Source organism: Elaeis guineensis, chromosome 1, assembly GCF_000442705.2.
Source record: "Elaeis guineensis isolate ETL-2024a chromosome 1, EG11, whole genome shotgun sequence".
Lineage (NCBI taxonomy): Eukaryota > Viridiplantae > Streptophyta > Magnoliopsida > Arecales > Arecaceae > Elaeis > Elaeis guineensis.
This window is the reverse complement of record NC_025993.2, coordinates 1,915,377-1,931,643: the sequence shown is the minus strand read 5'-3', so window position 1 is coordinate 1,931,643 and position 16,267 is coordinate 1,915,377. Positions and strand designations below refer to the sequence as shown.

The following is a 16,267-nucleotide window of genomic DNA, read 5'->3' as shown; positions in this document are numbered from 1 at the left end:
TCCATTGATCTCGAGTTTGGTTGTCCATATAAATTTTTTTTAGATAAATTATAAAAATATTTTTTTAATTTTAATTTGATTTCATTTACATTTGTTGTATTTTAAAAATATTAAATTAATTTTTTAATTATTGATGTGTTTTAGTATGATCGAACTGTTTATTTCTGTTAATTGAATGGTATTATGTGATAATTATATGATATTATTATTTTATAAAATATTTAAATTATTTTTAATGTCAAGCAAATCTTACATCAAATGGGGAGGAGAATAAGAAATCTTAAACCGAATGAGAAAAAAGAGGAGTGTGGATGGAGGAGATCACAGGGAATTTTTTTAATGGAGGCATCTTAATCAAAAAAAAAAAAATTATCCTCTCGGAAAGAAGCAAAAGAGAAGAAAACATGCATCTTCTCCAATTCCACCTTAAATTTATTGAGAAAATTTTTGCTTTAGAAGGAAAAGGGGCTGAATGGTATGTTATTGGGTTTAGAGGGTACTATTAGATTATAGCTATGTATATGCTGGATTATTATTGGTCTAGATTCTTTTATTGGAGATCCCTTTTACTACACACACGTACATATATACATACATACAAATAAGTAGGTATATATGTATATGCATATGTATATGTATATGTGCAGATGGATGGATAGATAGATAGATAAATAAATCTGTTTTTACATATTTAGTGTTATACTTTTCCTCATCATCGAGGTAGAGTTAGTTTAATCTTGTTTCATTTCTATCTTTTAACTTAGCTAATTTCTTCTTTTGGCTGTTGTTGTTTTTGTTGTGGTCATGGGTCAAGAGATCGAATGGCTCAGATGGTTGGTTTATGCCTTCACCTCCGCATACGTGAGGTATTGTTCGCTTTGACTCATGATCATTTTTAGACTTCAGTGGCCTTGATCATTTAGAGCCTCACAGTTTTATCTTTTAAAAAGTGCCTCACGTTAGAAGAGAAGGTTTCAATTTATATAAGCCATATTCTCTCTTGACTCATAACCGATGAGGGATTAAAGAAGCCTTCTTTACATCACAACACAGCCTCTCGGTCAAGAGGGAGTATGTGTGGATAGGAGGCATTCCCACAGATGGCGCCAATGTTGTGGTCATGGGTCAAGGGATCGAATGGCTCAGATGGTTGGCTTATGCCATTGCCTCCGCATACGTGAGGTATTGTCCGTTTTGACTCATGACCATCTTTAGGCTTTAGTCGGTCTTAGGCTTCAATGGGCCTTTCACTTCAATGGGCCTTGATCATTTAGAGCCTCACGGTTTTGTCCTTTAAAAGACGTCTCACGTTGGAAGAGAATGTTTCAATCTATATAAGCCATATTTTCTCTTGACTCATAACCGACATGGGACTAAAAAAATCCTTTCTACACCACAACAGTTTTTATAGTAACAAAGATAAGGCTTAACATATTTTAGTTAAGGATGATATTCTTTTGTATAAGATGTTTATTTCATAAACATGAAACATCTTTCTTTTCTTTTGTATCTTTTTCTTGTGTTATTAGTTATCGATCCTCGATTCTCTATTTTATTTTTTAATCTATTTAATGTTTTCAATTGATAACTATTGAGTGTTTTGCTTATAAGATTCAGTGTTTTATATAATATTATTCCTCCATTTCTTTAATTGCATTGAAGGAGTTATGAATTGTTTGAGTCAATTATGTTCCTTGGGTATAATTTTATATATTTTATAAGATGAAGTATAATAAAATAATGAGAAAGATAAATTAACAATCAGAATATTTTATAAAAATGACAATATATATAGAAAGAAAAATCCACAGAGATTTTGCTTAGATTCTCTGTATAGAATAGAGAGGGGAGAGGACAATATATATCTTTAAGATATTACATATAGAAAATTTTAAGATAGATAGCTATATGTGTATATCTCCTTCTTCAATTTTGCCCATAAGGCCTTCAATGCCGCCATCCTCTTCAATGCCAACCTTTGTGACTCCCCCCTCCCTTTCCATAATGGCTTCTTGCACCTCTGTATTTTTCTCGTTGGCACTCGATCCTCTCCATTCTCCTCACCTCTTCTCCTTCTCCAATCTTATCCACGAGGCCTTCGATGCTATCATCTCCATCCCTCTCCTTTCTCGTCACCTCTTCTCCTCCTCCAATCCTATTTATGAGGCCTTCAATGCTATCATTCCCATCCATGCTGAGCTCCACGACCCCACCCTCTTCCATGACGACTTTCTTCACTTCCATCCTTCCTTAGCGACGACCTTTTCTTCCCCCTCATCTCTTTCTTCCTCATTTCTTTAGCTTCTTATCTTTCTCTTATACGAGTGAGAGGCATTTGGCAAACAGCTAGTAAGTGAATGATATGATTATATTAGAACATATTGATAACTAGAAAGATCAATTTGATATTTTTTAAAATATATTGGTACAAGTGAAATATAGCTAAAGTTAAGGAAGGTGTAGTTGTGATTGGAGTGCATTTTGACGGACTAATTCATGCGGACCTCCATATACAGATTTTCCTTGCATATTTACCTTCGCATAGAAAAATTACACATGCGACCTTACCGATAAACTGCTTTGATTTGATAAGCATCTCTTGCACATGTGTCCGTACAGATTTTTCATGCGGATCCCCTACCGCATAAAATCTTTATGCTGGCATTTGCATAGGTGAGCACCACCTACGTGCTCAGACCCCATCGTCCCCCACGAGTACAGCACCGCCGTCAAGAAGTCCGTCCGTCAGCTCCTCTGTCGACAGGGACTCCAATGGCAAGCTCGGCAACCTCGATGACGGTATTGAGGGCTTTGCTAGTGGTGATGTCGATGGCACCAGAGGTGAGGTAGGCCGGCAGAAAGTGGGAGAAAACGAAGGGGCATCAGAGGCGAGTAAATGTTAATACGCTATTGTTGGAGAACATCTCAAAAAATATAAATTTGGTCTTTTTCACCAGCCATTAGAGTTGAATAATACTATGTTGATGGAGAGAATTAGTAGACCGCAGAATAGAGCTAGACATGCCGGTGTGGAACAAACTAGTGGTTGTAGATATCTCTATGCTCCAGTTCAATGGCAATTCTAGTGTTGTTGCACCAAATCCTCAAGAAGAGTTGGTGAGGCACCAGCCACCAACCAGAATGTGAATGGTGTACAGTGATGGCTCCTTTAGGCTTGTTTTTCTGCTGTTGGATGGTTGGCTTGATGGGGTTCTGTTAAAGCATCGAATGAAATTGGCTCACCTAACGAACTGTTCCAAGTTCAGTCCATCACCCTTTCATCCTCCCAGTAATTTATGCACTCTAATCTTATCATAAAAATTAATGTGGGCTGAGAACGTCATATTAAGTGGTGAAATGAAATTTACCCATGCTTTATCATCACAATAAAACTACAAAAGTCCAAGAGATTGGTACAAGATGATTATAATGTTCATCTCCGGAATGTTTTTTGGAGAAAAGTAGAGGGGAAAACTTCACCCAATTCATTGAAAGGATGAAGAAAGTTGGGAAAAAATTATTCTTTTTTTTTCCCACCCTGTTTAATTTGTAAAATCAGGATTAAACAGCTAAGAGATCAGGCATTCTTACCTTGGAATTAATCTTTTGGCAAACGCGGAAACCTTCAGTTTAGCTAAAGTAGCTTCTTTTAGGCTTCTCTTCATCTCCTAATATACTAAGTTTGGGATCCCTTTGGATTGAATTGTTTTTCTTCATCTCATCAAGCGTGGGCCTTCCTGCAGATGGTTTGCAGATTGTCGGTGAAATTTGCTGTTTGGTGAGAGCTGGGTTATGACACTAAACAAGTTCAATTTTGTGAAGTGTAATCAAACAGCAGCAATTAGCACCAAGCCAAGAAATGGAGGCATGGCCTTGTTGTCGAATTAGATGATCCACTGTAGGCCATGGAAGGCAAGATGCTGCCATCTCCTAAAAGTTAATGATAATAACAACAACAACAAAAATTTAAAAGGATAAATCTAGAGGAAAAACATTGGAAGTTATGTGCATGATCATTAAAATAGTTCTTTGTGCACCAATGCTTGTTCCGGATGGTTGGAAACTTTGCCTAGTGGGAGAGATTCTGGATTTGAGTACCTTGGCAGATACGCATGACATGACAGAGTGGTCTCATAAGGTAGTGCATGAAAGAAGTGGAGTACAGGCCAGCTTCTCATTTTGTTTCCTTCCTAATCCTATCAAATAAGTTTACATATTAATCAGTCCAATTAAAGTGCTATACTCATAAACCAAATATTATGATTAGTACTGTACTCATAAACCATTGTAGCTAGGACATTAGTAACAGCAAAAGTAACATGCTTATTTAGGCATGCAAAGAAACTTTTGGACCTCACTTTTCCAATGTTCTCATTTCAAATTTACTTTGTCATATGCCCATTTAGGTGTAGGAAATTCTAAGAAAAAAATCCAAAAATGTAATAGCATCACTATAGTATCAACATAGCTTCAAAAGTAAAATTTTAAATGCATAGATATAAAGAAAATAGTAAACCATCATCTAATGCTGATCCATGGCAATATGGTTTTGGCTTTTTGTAGTGGCCAGCCAAGCATTCCCAAGTGCCTCCAGAAACTGACGCCTCTGAACTCTCAGGAGGAGGAGATCAAAAAACGCAACCCGAAACGTTCCTTACCATTTCGGCGCCAAAATAGCGTTATTAACGGAAGCGTTTTCTCTCCCTCTCCTCCCACCTCCGTCCTGTCTCACCACGCATCCCATCCCTCCATGGCGACCGACGAACCCGGTTCAGCGCCGACCGGCGAGAACTCGCTCGCATGCACGGTAACCTTCGGCCGGTCCAGCTTCGTCGGCCGGTCGCTGGTCTCTGCCCTACTCAAATCCGGCCGCTGGACCGTCCGGATCGCGGACCCCCTCCCCCTTCCCGATCCCTCCTCCGACCCACTCCTTTCCGACTCGATCGGGTCCGGCCGGGCCTCTTACTTCCAGGTCGACCTCCGCGACGGCTCCCAGCTCCGTCCCGCCGTTGCTGGCTCCGTCGCCGTCTTCCACGTCGCCCATCCCGCGGTTCTGTCACCACCGCCGCCGCCGTCGGACTTCTACCGTCACTATACGGAGACCGTCCAGGGCGCCAAGAACCTTATCGCCGCCTGCCGGGCGTGCGGCGTCCGGCGGTTCGTGTACACCGGCTCTGCTGACGTGGTCTTCGACGGGGTGCACGGGATCGACGGCGGCGATGAGTCGTTGCCCTACCCCGATAGGGTTCGTGCCTTTTGGTCATTCTCTTGATTTCTTTCTTGAAGATTTCCTGAATCGGTGGGTTCTGCGGTTGCTTTGATGCAGTTCAAAGACGTTTTGAATGAATTGACGGCGCAAGTGGAGATGTTGGTGTTGAATGCTAACGGGAGGGATGGGTTATCAACGTGTGTGTTGCGCCCCAGCAATCCGTTCGGGCCGGGAGATTCGAGTTTTCTGCCGTTAATCGTGGCGACGGCAAGACTGGGCGTTGCTAAGGTTTGTCAATCTTAATTATTTATCTTTAATTCTGATGTGGTTGTTTTCTGATTGGGGATTGATGTAGTTTAGAAGGGAGAAAAATTTTCCCCGTGGAATTGATTTATTAGTTGAATGTTGTCCCTTTGATATAAACTTAGATGTTTATTTTAGAGTCTGATACCCCTTATGTCCATTTTGGTGCTTCTTTAATGGTGTTTCACATCAGATGCACTACTAATTTTAGATATGGTTGATATTATGTTATGTAAATCTGTAGTCTGAATGTTAATAATAATAACAATTATCATCCGTGATTCCAGCACTAAGGTTGTCGAGTGAATAGTTAGCTGGTCACAAGGTGATGTCATGTGCTTCTTTTGTTGCATGTTATATAGCCAACAGGAGAAAAACTTGAGACACTCGAGAGGCTGGTAAATTTTCAAATGTTTAGGTAAAGAATATGCACTCATATGATAAGCATGACAAAATTGAGAATGATGAGGTAAATTTTCATAGACCGGAAATGATGAAGTTATAGATGAGTTTATATGTGAGGAAAATTAGTAGTTGCAGCATTTAACGGTAAAGTGATGAAAACAGATTGACTAAGCTGGTCAAATTAAACAAAAATCCAAGGAGGCGTCAATGACAAGAGGGTACCGGATATGCATGGAACAGTCGCATGGAGGGAGAGACCTGTAAAATATTTGTATACCTTTTCCAAAATGGGCATGAAAAAGGCTATTGACTGAGATCTAGCACTTGTGTTTAGTTTTATTGGTTCTGCCTCTGACATGTAAATATGATTATACTTGCTTTACTGGATGTGTATGTCTCTCCTTGTTGAATGCATGTCTTATGTGTGTACTTTCATATAATTGAATATTAGAAATATTTGAACTTCATATAAGTAACCAAGAGGCTCTCATTTCAGTTTATCATAGGAACTGGTAAAAATATGTGTGACTTCACATATGTGGAAAACGTGGCCCATGCCAATATTTGTGCAGAGCAAGCTTTACGTTCAGAGTCAATCCCTCTAGCTGGAAAGGTGTTACTGCTAAGTATATCATAACATCACATGGTTTTTGCTACTTTTTTCTCTCCCTAAACTGAGGTTCTATTCTTTGGCACCTAAAAATTGCAGCCACTTTTCATAACTAATCATCAACCTGTGAAGCTTTGGGATTTTATCTCTAACATGCTGGAAGGGTTGGGATATCAAAGGTAAGCCCTTTAGAGATTTATCCTTCACTTTTTCTCCTATGATATTTGCAGTCCATCAAATAACTAGTTTATGGTTTCTTTAAGAATAATCATGTTTCTGCATGTTGCATTTTTTCTTAATCTTGTGGTCATCAACTAGAATAATTGAATGCTTAATTATTAATAGGCTTATCCTATATAAGGACATTCATGACTGCTTATGTAGTTCTAGGACGATAGCTAAAAATATATGCTTTTTAGATGGATTTGTTTACTGTTTCCTTGCTTTCATGATGAACTTCAGCAAAGTTCTTTGACTCAACAATTGCCTTGACTAAATGTTCAAAATTTTGAGCATAAAATTTAGTTGCATCAACCACTTGGAAATGAATGGTGTGTATATTGCATTCATGTATATGTATATTCAAGTGCATTTCTTATGTATGTACGTGTATGAAAGCACATTACTTTTTATAATTTTAAAGCTTGAAGGAAAGGTAATCGATGCTTTTATCTTGAGGCCATTTTTCTTCGTATATGCTCAAATTATTATGGTAGTGAGTGCAGAAAGACTTGGTGGTCAGGGAAGTTAAGGTTTATTCAAGTTTTATGAAAACCAGAGTCAAAAGTTGAGATTTAATTTTGATATTTATCAGTGTCTTTCCCAGTTGGTAAATTTGATGCTAGGTGTATTCTTGCTCTTGGAGTTGATAGGTATGGTGGCATAGAACACGATAATTAAGTTTGCGAAAGCATTGCGCGGTAGTTATGGTAAGTCAAAACTTGTAACAAAGAGGGAACTTATGTTGGAACACCATAAGTTGGACCTTTATGTTCATAACAACGTCATGCTTGCTTTTAGTACTCCAGGGAAAAAAATCTTGATCAAATCCCTATTTGCCCAATGGATTGTTGAAAGTTAACAAATTTGTGAAGAAAACTCTTGAAGGACCTCTTCTTTAGTTTGTTCAGTAACAATTGAAATTCCATTAGCCTCTTGATTACGAAGAAAATTCCTTCTGAAGTAGCTAAATAGTTCCTGCTGGTCATTGTCCCGATTGGTACTAAGTAGGAAAGTTTTAGGGTTTCTCAGTTTATTTGTTGGCTCTCTGCTTTCAGGAAATTCATTGTCAGGCAATAACTATACTGTCCTCATCTTCATGCACTTATTAGCCTGCAGCCTTTGATTTGAATATATTCAATCTTAAAAAACTGTGTGCCTTCACAATTCACATGCTTTATTTTGATTTGTTTGATAAAAACCTTGTTTATGATTACTAGGAGTCTTTCCTTTAAAAGTTTACATGGTAATTAAAAGCCACCAATGAGATGGTAGTAACTTAGGTGTTGATTGGAAGTGGAGTGGCAAGTGATCAAAATGAATGATGAAAACAACGTATTAGAGTATGACTAGTGGGATGTAAACTTTAGAGGCTGTTATTAGGTTGCATTGAAATTTTTTCATGTATTATATTTTTACATTTGGCAGTTTGGATTTTCACAAAGTTCAATGATAACCATTGACTTTTCTTAAAACAAAACTAGGCTTTAACATATGAATCAAAGCTTGTATGATTGTAATTTTGCTGACCTCAAATTACATGTTGGGCCCCTCCCATAATTTTTGACTCAGGGTATTGATTTGAGATTGAAGCTTCCAAATGATATGTATATGTTTAGCCAGTTTCAATCTGACCATTGGTTTAGATCAGTCTAGCAACTTGCAACCTGACCCAATTATTCAGGCATAGGTTAACATCCTCAAAAGAAGGGTAATCAATAAATCCCAGGTGCATAAAATCCCGTGGGAAACCAAAATCAGACCTAATTCAACCCAATCCATGGGCATAAATCCTGAGCAAGAATTCACTTTGATTTGTGTCAACTTGGACCAAACATCACAGATCCACATGCCCCTTAATTATGCATATCAAATAAGATAAATAAGGGTGCAACCCATAGCCGATACATGCCCTGATTTGCTAGGAATGGTTCTAATCTGAACTTGATTTCCCAGCTGAGCTCAGTATAAGCATACTGAACCCTATGCAACCATTTAACGTTAACCAATAGTTCTAAATGTTGGGTCTATGCAGAAAAGTTAAATCCACCTGCACATAATCAGTTGGATTGGATTCAGTCTAGCCTATCAAGTGAATAGTCCAGATCTTGGTCAGGATGAACCCCAAGCACATTTGGTCAACTTGGACAGGAAAAGGCAATAAGGAAACCCCCCACCACACACACGCACAACCCAAAAAAAAAAAACACCATCTAAATCTAAAGCAACAATCTTCCATCATCTTCTCTCCAACACAACATCCAGAATTTTCCTTATAGGAATCCACACTGTGCCATACACCTGCAATCCTTTCTTTTTATTATATTGTATTGTGCCAAATACATGAGAACTAGTGTGTAGTTGTAACATTTAAATATCAAACATAAGATCTCTTCTTGGTTAATAAAGGTGTGCAACCAAAATTATCCCAAATGAAGTTTTTGTTATATAACATCATTACTGAAGTTATGATTTTGTAGTTCAATTTTTATTTTACAGACACAAGATTGGACAAGTAGGCCCTTGCTTGATGACAAAAGTGGAAAAATAAAAGAAATTTTGTTTGAATTCAAAAATTTGTGTACATTTGAACTGTACCTTACAGTGATACAAGTGTTTGACTTTTATGGTGTCATATAGATAGCATTTACAGATGAAACTAATGCATGCATGTGTACATGATCTCCACTTTCATTTCTGATAGTTGGAAAATCATGGTCATTGCCGAAACTTGAACTTATTAAAAAAGGAGAGCACAGTTAAAATTATTATCTAAACTACATATTTCTATCCGTACCCCTTTTGTTGTAACTTCCATGTCCCATCACGAAGCACAGATAAAGGCTCTTTAATCTTTTTTCACTCTATATTTATAGAATGAATTTAGCTTGATTCTTTTTCAGATGGAAATGATTATATACAATTAACAGCAGGCCTACAATTCATCTTCCTGTCAAGCTTGTCTTGCTTGCTGTTGTGCTGGCCAATGAAGTTCGCAAGAAGCTGGGCTTTGGCGTAATAGCCAGTCCACTATTTTCTCCTGCAATCATTTCCACTCTCTCATGCTCGAGGACTTTCAATTGTTCTGAAGCTAAAAGGCTGATTGGATACTCACCAATTATATCCTTGGAGGTGAGTATGCTTTCTGATTCTTCTTCTACTGCAAAATATTCATGTTTTGATTCTTTATTTCTTTGGCTTGGTGTTCACTAATGTACTCTCAAATCATGTTATTAGTGCCCACTTAAGGAAGCAAGTGGGTGGGTTATGTTTACAACATTTCTTTCTTAAATTCAAACTTCTTTTTTTGTTTTGTTTACTTTTTAGAACTTTTTAAAGGACATGCATTAAAATGCCTAGTTCTTTTCTAACTCACATGTCCTTAGAAATATCACCTTTTGACAGAAGTGTTTAAATAATTTGTGGTCATTGATTTTGTGTTAGTAACATAAATTTTGACCCTCTCATTGGATGAAAAATTTATACTTTTTATATTTGATTGGTGTATTTACAGGATGGTGTTACGATAACTCTGGAATCATTCTCACAATTAGCTAAAGGCTCGGCATATTCAAAGAAGCAAGATTTTACCACCCCTTCAAAAGCAGATAAACTGTTAGGAAGTGGAGTAGGTGGGACCAATAGCTTCATCTAAACATTCTTCTTTTTTTCTACCTACAGGGGGTTTTTGGTTTACTCCATGACTAATTTAAAATAAGAAAATAACGTAAAGGATCTAACAATTACCAGCACCATTTTTTTGGTTATTGCTGTAGGTTTGGGACATTATGATGTGTTCCTTTCATATGATGGCTGTTGATATCTGTTTTCAGTTCTTTAATTAACTTCGAATTTTGTCGTATTGCAGTTGCTGATATATTGCTGTGGCGAGATGAACGGAAGACTTTTACATATATCCTTTCATCTTATCTGCTGTTTTACTGGTTCCTCCTGTCTGGAAGAACTTTTATCTCATCAACTGCCAAAATCCTATTGCTGGTTGCAGTCATTCTCTTTGTCCATGGCTTTCTACCTTCATCCATGTAGGCATCACTGTTAACTAAATTCTGTATGGTGCTTTAGAAATAACTTCTAGTAATAGTGGAACTATTTTGCTCATTCTTGCCTAAATGCTAGCATGTTCAGTATTTCCAGTTACCATTACATGTATTCATAAGATTAAATGCAATGAGTTATTTGTCATTGTGTTATACTTTGTTCGGAAAGTCCAAGCCATAAGTAAAATAACAGAGAGCGCTCTTACATTTGCCAATATGCCTAAAGCAACCAGAGGTTGCTTAGTTCTTCTAAAGGCATCTTATTGGTCATTTATTTTCTGTTTCATTTGATATATGGAATTGCAGATTTTTGTGATGGTTATGAGATATTGTAGAATTCAATCACTTTGGTGGTGTGGCAAACCAACAGATGTTTGTCTTTATTCAGACAGCAAAAGGAATCAACAGACATTTGTCACCATTCAGATTTCAGACAGCACCCACCAACAGCACCACCTGCAAGTCAGAAAACATCAATTTAGTTGTACATAGCTCAGAACAAGCCAACCTGCATGAATTCATGAAAACCCACATGCCTATTTGATCCACTACACAGTCCTCCCAAATCAATGAGATACTAGATAAACCCCTTTTATCTCCACCATCCTTTTTGACTTCATCAAATATGACCTCCACCCTTTTGTGCTTTTTCAAGATGCTCTTGTTCTTCCTGTCTCCAAGTGGACCACCAATTACAAAAGGATAAAAGAGCTATTTCCTATGTTCATCAGATCTAACCAGCCATGCAGACAATCTCTAGTTAGGAGGCTCTACAAGAAATTTATGAAGAAGTCTTAAATGTATCCTGTTTCTAGCATCTTCTCTTCACCACAGTAAGATTGACAATGGGGATTTGATCACACATAAGGGCCTGTGGTCTTAACCTTTCAGACTGTTGGGTAGATCTGAAACCAATGCATTGTCTCACCCCATTGCCAAATGGATGGCACTTCCTCCTCTAACAGCAGTCCACACTTCATTTTTTTGGGTGTGCTTGCATTTACATAGAACGTGAGTGCATTTATTTAGTCCTAACTCCTAACAACTAAACATTGATCATCATAACTTGTGTAGGTTATTCTTATAGTTACTATAAATGCAATCTTTATTTTATAGCTGAGCCGATCAATCTTTAGTATTTCTTATAGCCCATAAATATGGTACATTCCTGTATATAATGTAGGCATCCTGATTACATTTTTTTCTACAGGTTTGGTTTCAATCTGCAGAAGATGCCTTCATCTTACTTTCAAGTCTCAGAATCAACTGTGAGACAATCATTTATCACCATGGCAGCTCCATGGAACAAAGTAATTTCTCTGTTGAAGTTACTAGCCCAAGGCGATGACTGGAACATTTTCTTCAAGGTTAGAGGAATGACCAGAATTTCTTGGTGTGTACTTGTGATTACTTTCTTATTCTGCTAGCTTGCATTTTAGAACTTCACCTTGTACATTAGAGCATGAATTGTGCTTTTCCTTTAAAACCATGCTTTGTTTATGTATCAGAATCCCTCCGCTGGGATGATCCAGAGGTAGGCCAACAGAATTGTGCAGAATCTGTTTGGACTGACCATTTGGTGGTTTAAATGCTGCAAAACCACAAATCAAATCAAACCTTTCTTATATTGTTATTGACAAATTTTTAATATGGATCAGTCAATTGAATTGGCAAGAAACCTCACGGGAGATTATTGTTGGTTTTTAGGATTTTGAATGTTATAGATGTGCGGAATCTCAAGTTATATAGCTTTGTATAGCTTACATGTGTCTTGCAGCACGCATGTGAGATAGAGGGGTGAGACCTGTATCATTTTTTGTATGATCCTCTAGTTGCTACCTATATTTCCAGAATACATTATCATCATAACTTAATGTACTATAGATGTATTATTTTATGTTTATTTCAAAATTTATGTTTACATGTCCTCCAACCTACGCTATCACCATCATCATATCCTCCTACTCCAACATTCATTACATTTATCCTCCCTCTTCCTTGTCCTCACCAGGCCCTCCACGCCCTGCCTATTTTAGGTGCTTTCATTTGTTGGAGGTGAATAGCGGAGGAAGTGGAGGGTTGCAAAAGGAGTTGGCTGGGTAGGCTCTATAGTGTTGGTGAGATGAGTTGCTGGGAGCCATTTGCTTGCAGGTTGCCAGCCATGGTGAGGCAAAGCAGCTAGCTGAAATGATTCATGTTTTGTTATCTGAAGGGAGAAGTGGCATGATTAGATGAGGGAAGAGGAAGAGGGAAGTGGGAACGGGGAATGTACACACTTCAGTTTGCTAGATCTTTCTTGGTACAATGGATGTTGGAACGCTAAGTTTAGCCCCTCTATCCTAGTAACAGTATATTAGCCCATCTTTCTTTTCGTCCATCATGCGCGGTCATGGATGGATGAGATTGATGTCCACACACTCATTTGCCACAATTTTGGAATCGAGAGCGTGCTTAGACTCTGAACAGAGCCAAACATCCGACTTCTACACCTTCACATGGAGCCATTGCCATTTTTAGGGTTCTCAAAATGCTGTTCTGCTAGAATTTATATTACCACCACATTAACTTGTATGAGTGTTGTTTTAGTACTTCATTAAGATATGATTTTTCCATGTAAAAAATATTAGGCTAATTTCCTGTGCAAGGAGACAATGAATGTGGTGAATGTCTAGGTCAAGATTTTAAGTTTTGACCAAAATTGATCTGTTTCAGCTGAATTTCAGCCAGGACCGAACCAAAACTGTCTTTCACTTTCAAATTTTGATCAGTTTCAGCCAAAACTGGCTGGTTTTGTCCAACTTTGGTGATTTCTGACAGTTGCAGCCGAAACTGTCAGAGACTAACAATAAATGTCACTTTTATATTTTATTTTGGCAATTAGAATAATGTTGGGGTTATCTCTTTGCTATGTATGTAGATAAGCCATATTTCAATTAAGAGAAAGGATAGATAATAAATATGAACTTTGACAAGCCAAGGACTCCTAGAAGATTCTTACCATGGCACTTTATAAAGACAATTGTGATTTGTGAAGAACTAATTAAGAGACATTTCACAGCAATAATATCTTTTTTTTATATATAAAATAAACATGATGCTCTAAAAATGGCATTCATTTGATCAAATAGCCACTTGATCTAAAAAAATATTTAAATGCCTATTCTAATAAAAAATTGAAGGGATATGAATGCAATAGGCATTAAAAAGCTTCATAGTTTCTTAATATAATGACTTTTTGAATTAATTGAATGTCAATAAGTGAAAAATGTATACGTCTGTATGATGCTTAAATTCAATTAATTATATGCAATATTAGTTTCAGTCTATAATTTGACAGAACTATGCAAACAGGGAACCTATATAACACAAAATGCTGTAAACTGTTGCATAACTTTTCTTGTTTTCTTTTCTTCTCCTTCGATTTTTTTTGAATTTTTTATGACTTTAGATCGAAAATCTGAAACTTGGAGCAAAACTTACAAAATCACTGAAACTGCCAAATGGAAACTTTATGGAGCCAGCTGAAACTGAAATCAAGACCAAGTTTTCAAACCTTGGTTAAAGTGTACTTGAATGTATTTGTTAGCATTGATGTTATCATTTGTTAATTCATAACTAAATTGTTGCAGGCGGCTGGTTTTTTATGTGTGATCAAGTTGCTTTTGCCTTTTTCACTATCGCATTGATTGGTGTTGGTAAGGATTCAAATTGAAGCTACCACTAATTTCCATATGCAATTACTATTTCAACATGGTCAGTTTTTTCACCCCTTTTACCATCAACACAGGTTTGACATGCTTGTTTAGCCTCTTCATAATATATGAACAATGCGAAGAGGAGGTTGACAAACTAGTATCAACTGTATCTGCTGGAATGAGGAAGTTGAAGGTAACGATGGTTGCTAATCTACCTAGTTTCTTGATGACGTATTTGCAAGAGTTAAAAAATTGAGGACGACTGCTTAGGGCCTCAATATAGCACCACGAAAGTCATTCACTTGCTGTTGGATATCAATTGATCAGCTCTGGTAAGTGTTCTTCATGGGAAGAGGGTACTCGTAGAGTTATTAATTTAAGCATGTTAATTTAAGCATATTTATTTGAGCATATTAATCTAAGCATATTACAGGAGGTACCTGATAATCAGCTATTAGTTCATCATGCATGAGTTATTTGTCATTGTACACTTGATTCACAATACCAATGAATTTCAACATTACCAGCTTTTATACATTCTTCGTCAAGCTTAGGGTTGCTGGGCTCATGTCCTTGAGAGTATAACTTTTTTTGAGAACTAGGATAAGAAAAAGTGGGGTTGAAATCCGGTGATGGGACTTTAACCCAGTTTGCTACTATCAACAACTAGTGACTTTACCAGCTCAGCCTGTCAGTGTCGTCATTGTTCAGATTATAGTTATTTTAAGTGTCAATGTTGTCTATATCCCTATGCTAGTCGCAAGCTTCATAGGTCAGTGTTCTTAATTGTACAGATGGCTTGCATTTTTGTTTGTTTTTCTAGCATGCTTATCTAGTGATAATGGTAAATAAAAAAAAGGTGAATATTTGTTACAGTAGATTTAAGGGGAGAGCATCTATAAAGGTAACAGGGCTTGACCATGCTCTGCAGGAGCTGGAAGAATAGTAATATGGAAACATGTGGCAACCTTAGAAAATGAAATTGACTAACTGTTCAGGCTGATGCCTGTAGCGTGTCCTATTTGAGGAATTAACTCATGGCCTTTCTATCCTACCAGAAAAGGTGACTGCCTATGCAATATATGTGCATTTGCTTTTTCACTTATATAAATTATTTTTTGGGACTAGTCTAATGATGCCATATTAATTGTTTTATTGTTATCTAGATTCAGATTGGAAGGAAAAGCAGAAAAATATCTTACTTTTTATTTTTTTTTACCTAGTTTATGTCACCTTAGTGCCTGTTATTGATGGCAGAAAGAATAACGTCTATACTGTAGGAGAATGTGGAAATGCTTTTAGCTTGTAGAAGCTTGCTTGTTTTATTTGGAACCTCGGGAGAACCTAAGCCTGTTACTTTGTTATTCTAGTCATATGTACAAGCCATAAGGCCCATGTGATATTTAGTCAGCACTATTCTGCTATAATTGAAGCTTTCTGTGACTGAAAAGAATTCTGGTGCACCTCTTTCAGGTCTCAAACTAGAAAGTTTGACAGAAGAATTCTGATTCGCCATGCAGGGATACTTTCAAATGTTGATCCATATAGTTCTCGCTGTTCTGTCTTCATATTGCTAATTGTAAATCAAACGTTTTGATGACATTTTGATTGGGATTTTTTCCCCTTTTGTCTTCTCGGATTACTTGAATTTGCATATTACTGAGTGCAAGACATTCTCGAGTCTGGCTTGTATCTTAAATTTACACAAACTTTAAGGATGTCTGTAGATGGATAATAACCACTGTTAAAAATGGCTGCTTGTTGATAA

General features: G+C 37.1%; 1 protein-coding gene across 3 annotated transcripts; it reads left to right on the top strand.

The window, feature by feature from the left end:
• The first annotated feature begins 4,528 nt into the window (after positions 1 to 4,528).
• On the top strand, positions 4,529 to 16,267 carry LOC105035203 (3beta-hydroxysteroid-dehydrogenase/decarboxylase). 3 transcript variants are annotated; one of them, XM_010910668.4, is made up of 11 exons: positions 4,529 to 5,245; positions 5,327 to 5,497; positions 6,414 to 6,530; positions 6,627 to 6,706; positions 9,680 to 9,878; positions 10,261 to 10,378; positions 10,615 to 10,789; positions 12,015 to 12,171; positions 14,434 to 14,499; positions 14,592 to 14,831; positions 15,973 to 16,267. In XM_010910668.4, exons 1-9 carry the CDS (start codon positions 4,544 to 4,546, stop codon positions 14,488 to 14,490), a joined length of 1,776 nt encoding a protein of 591 aa, XP_010908970.2. In that variant the 5' UTR covers positions 4,529 to 4,543; the 3' UTR covers positions 14,491 to 14,499; positions 14,592 to 14,831; positions 15,973 to 16,267. The 3 variants fall into 3 exon arrangements, with proteins under 3 accessions (XP_010908970.2, XP_073108471.1, XP_010908964.2); XM_073252370.1 differs by having other exon boundaries at positions 9,677 to 9,878; positions 14,434 to 14,489; positions 14,581 to 14,831; positions 15,973 to 16,179; XM_010910662.4 differs by lacking the exon at positions 15,973 to 16,267 and having other exon boundaries at positions 9,677 to 9,878; positions 14,592 to 14,777.

Bases quoted from the DNA above. Each gene is read 5' to 3' on its own strand.
- LOC105035203 (XM_073252370.1), top strand. From the start codon at position 4,544: ATGGTTTTGGCTTTTTGTAGTGGCCAGCCAAGCATTCCCAAGTGCCTC. The intron at 5,498-6,413 runs GTTTGTCAATCT...CTCTCATTTCAG, and splicing joins CAAGACTGGGCGTTGCTAAG to TTTATCATAGGAACTGGTAA. The intron at 12,172-14,433 runs GTTAGAGGAATG...AAATTGTTGCAG, and splicing joins ACTGGAACATTTTCTTCAAG to GCGGCTGGTTTTTTATGTGT.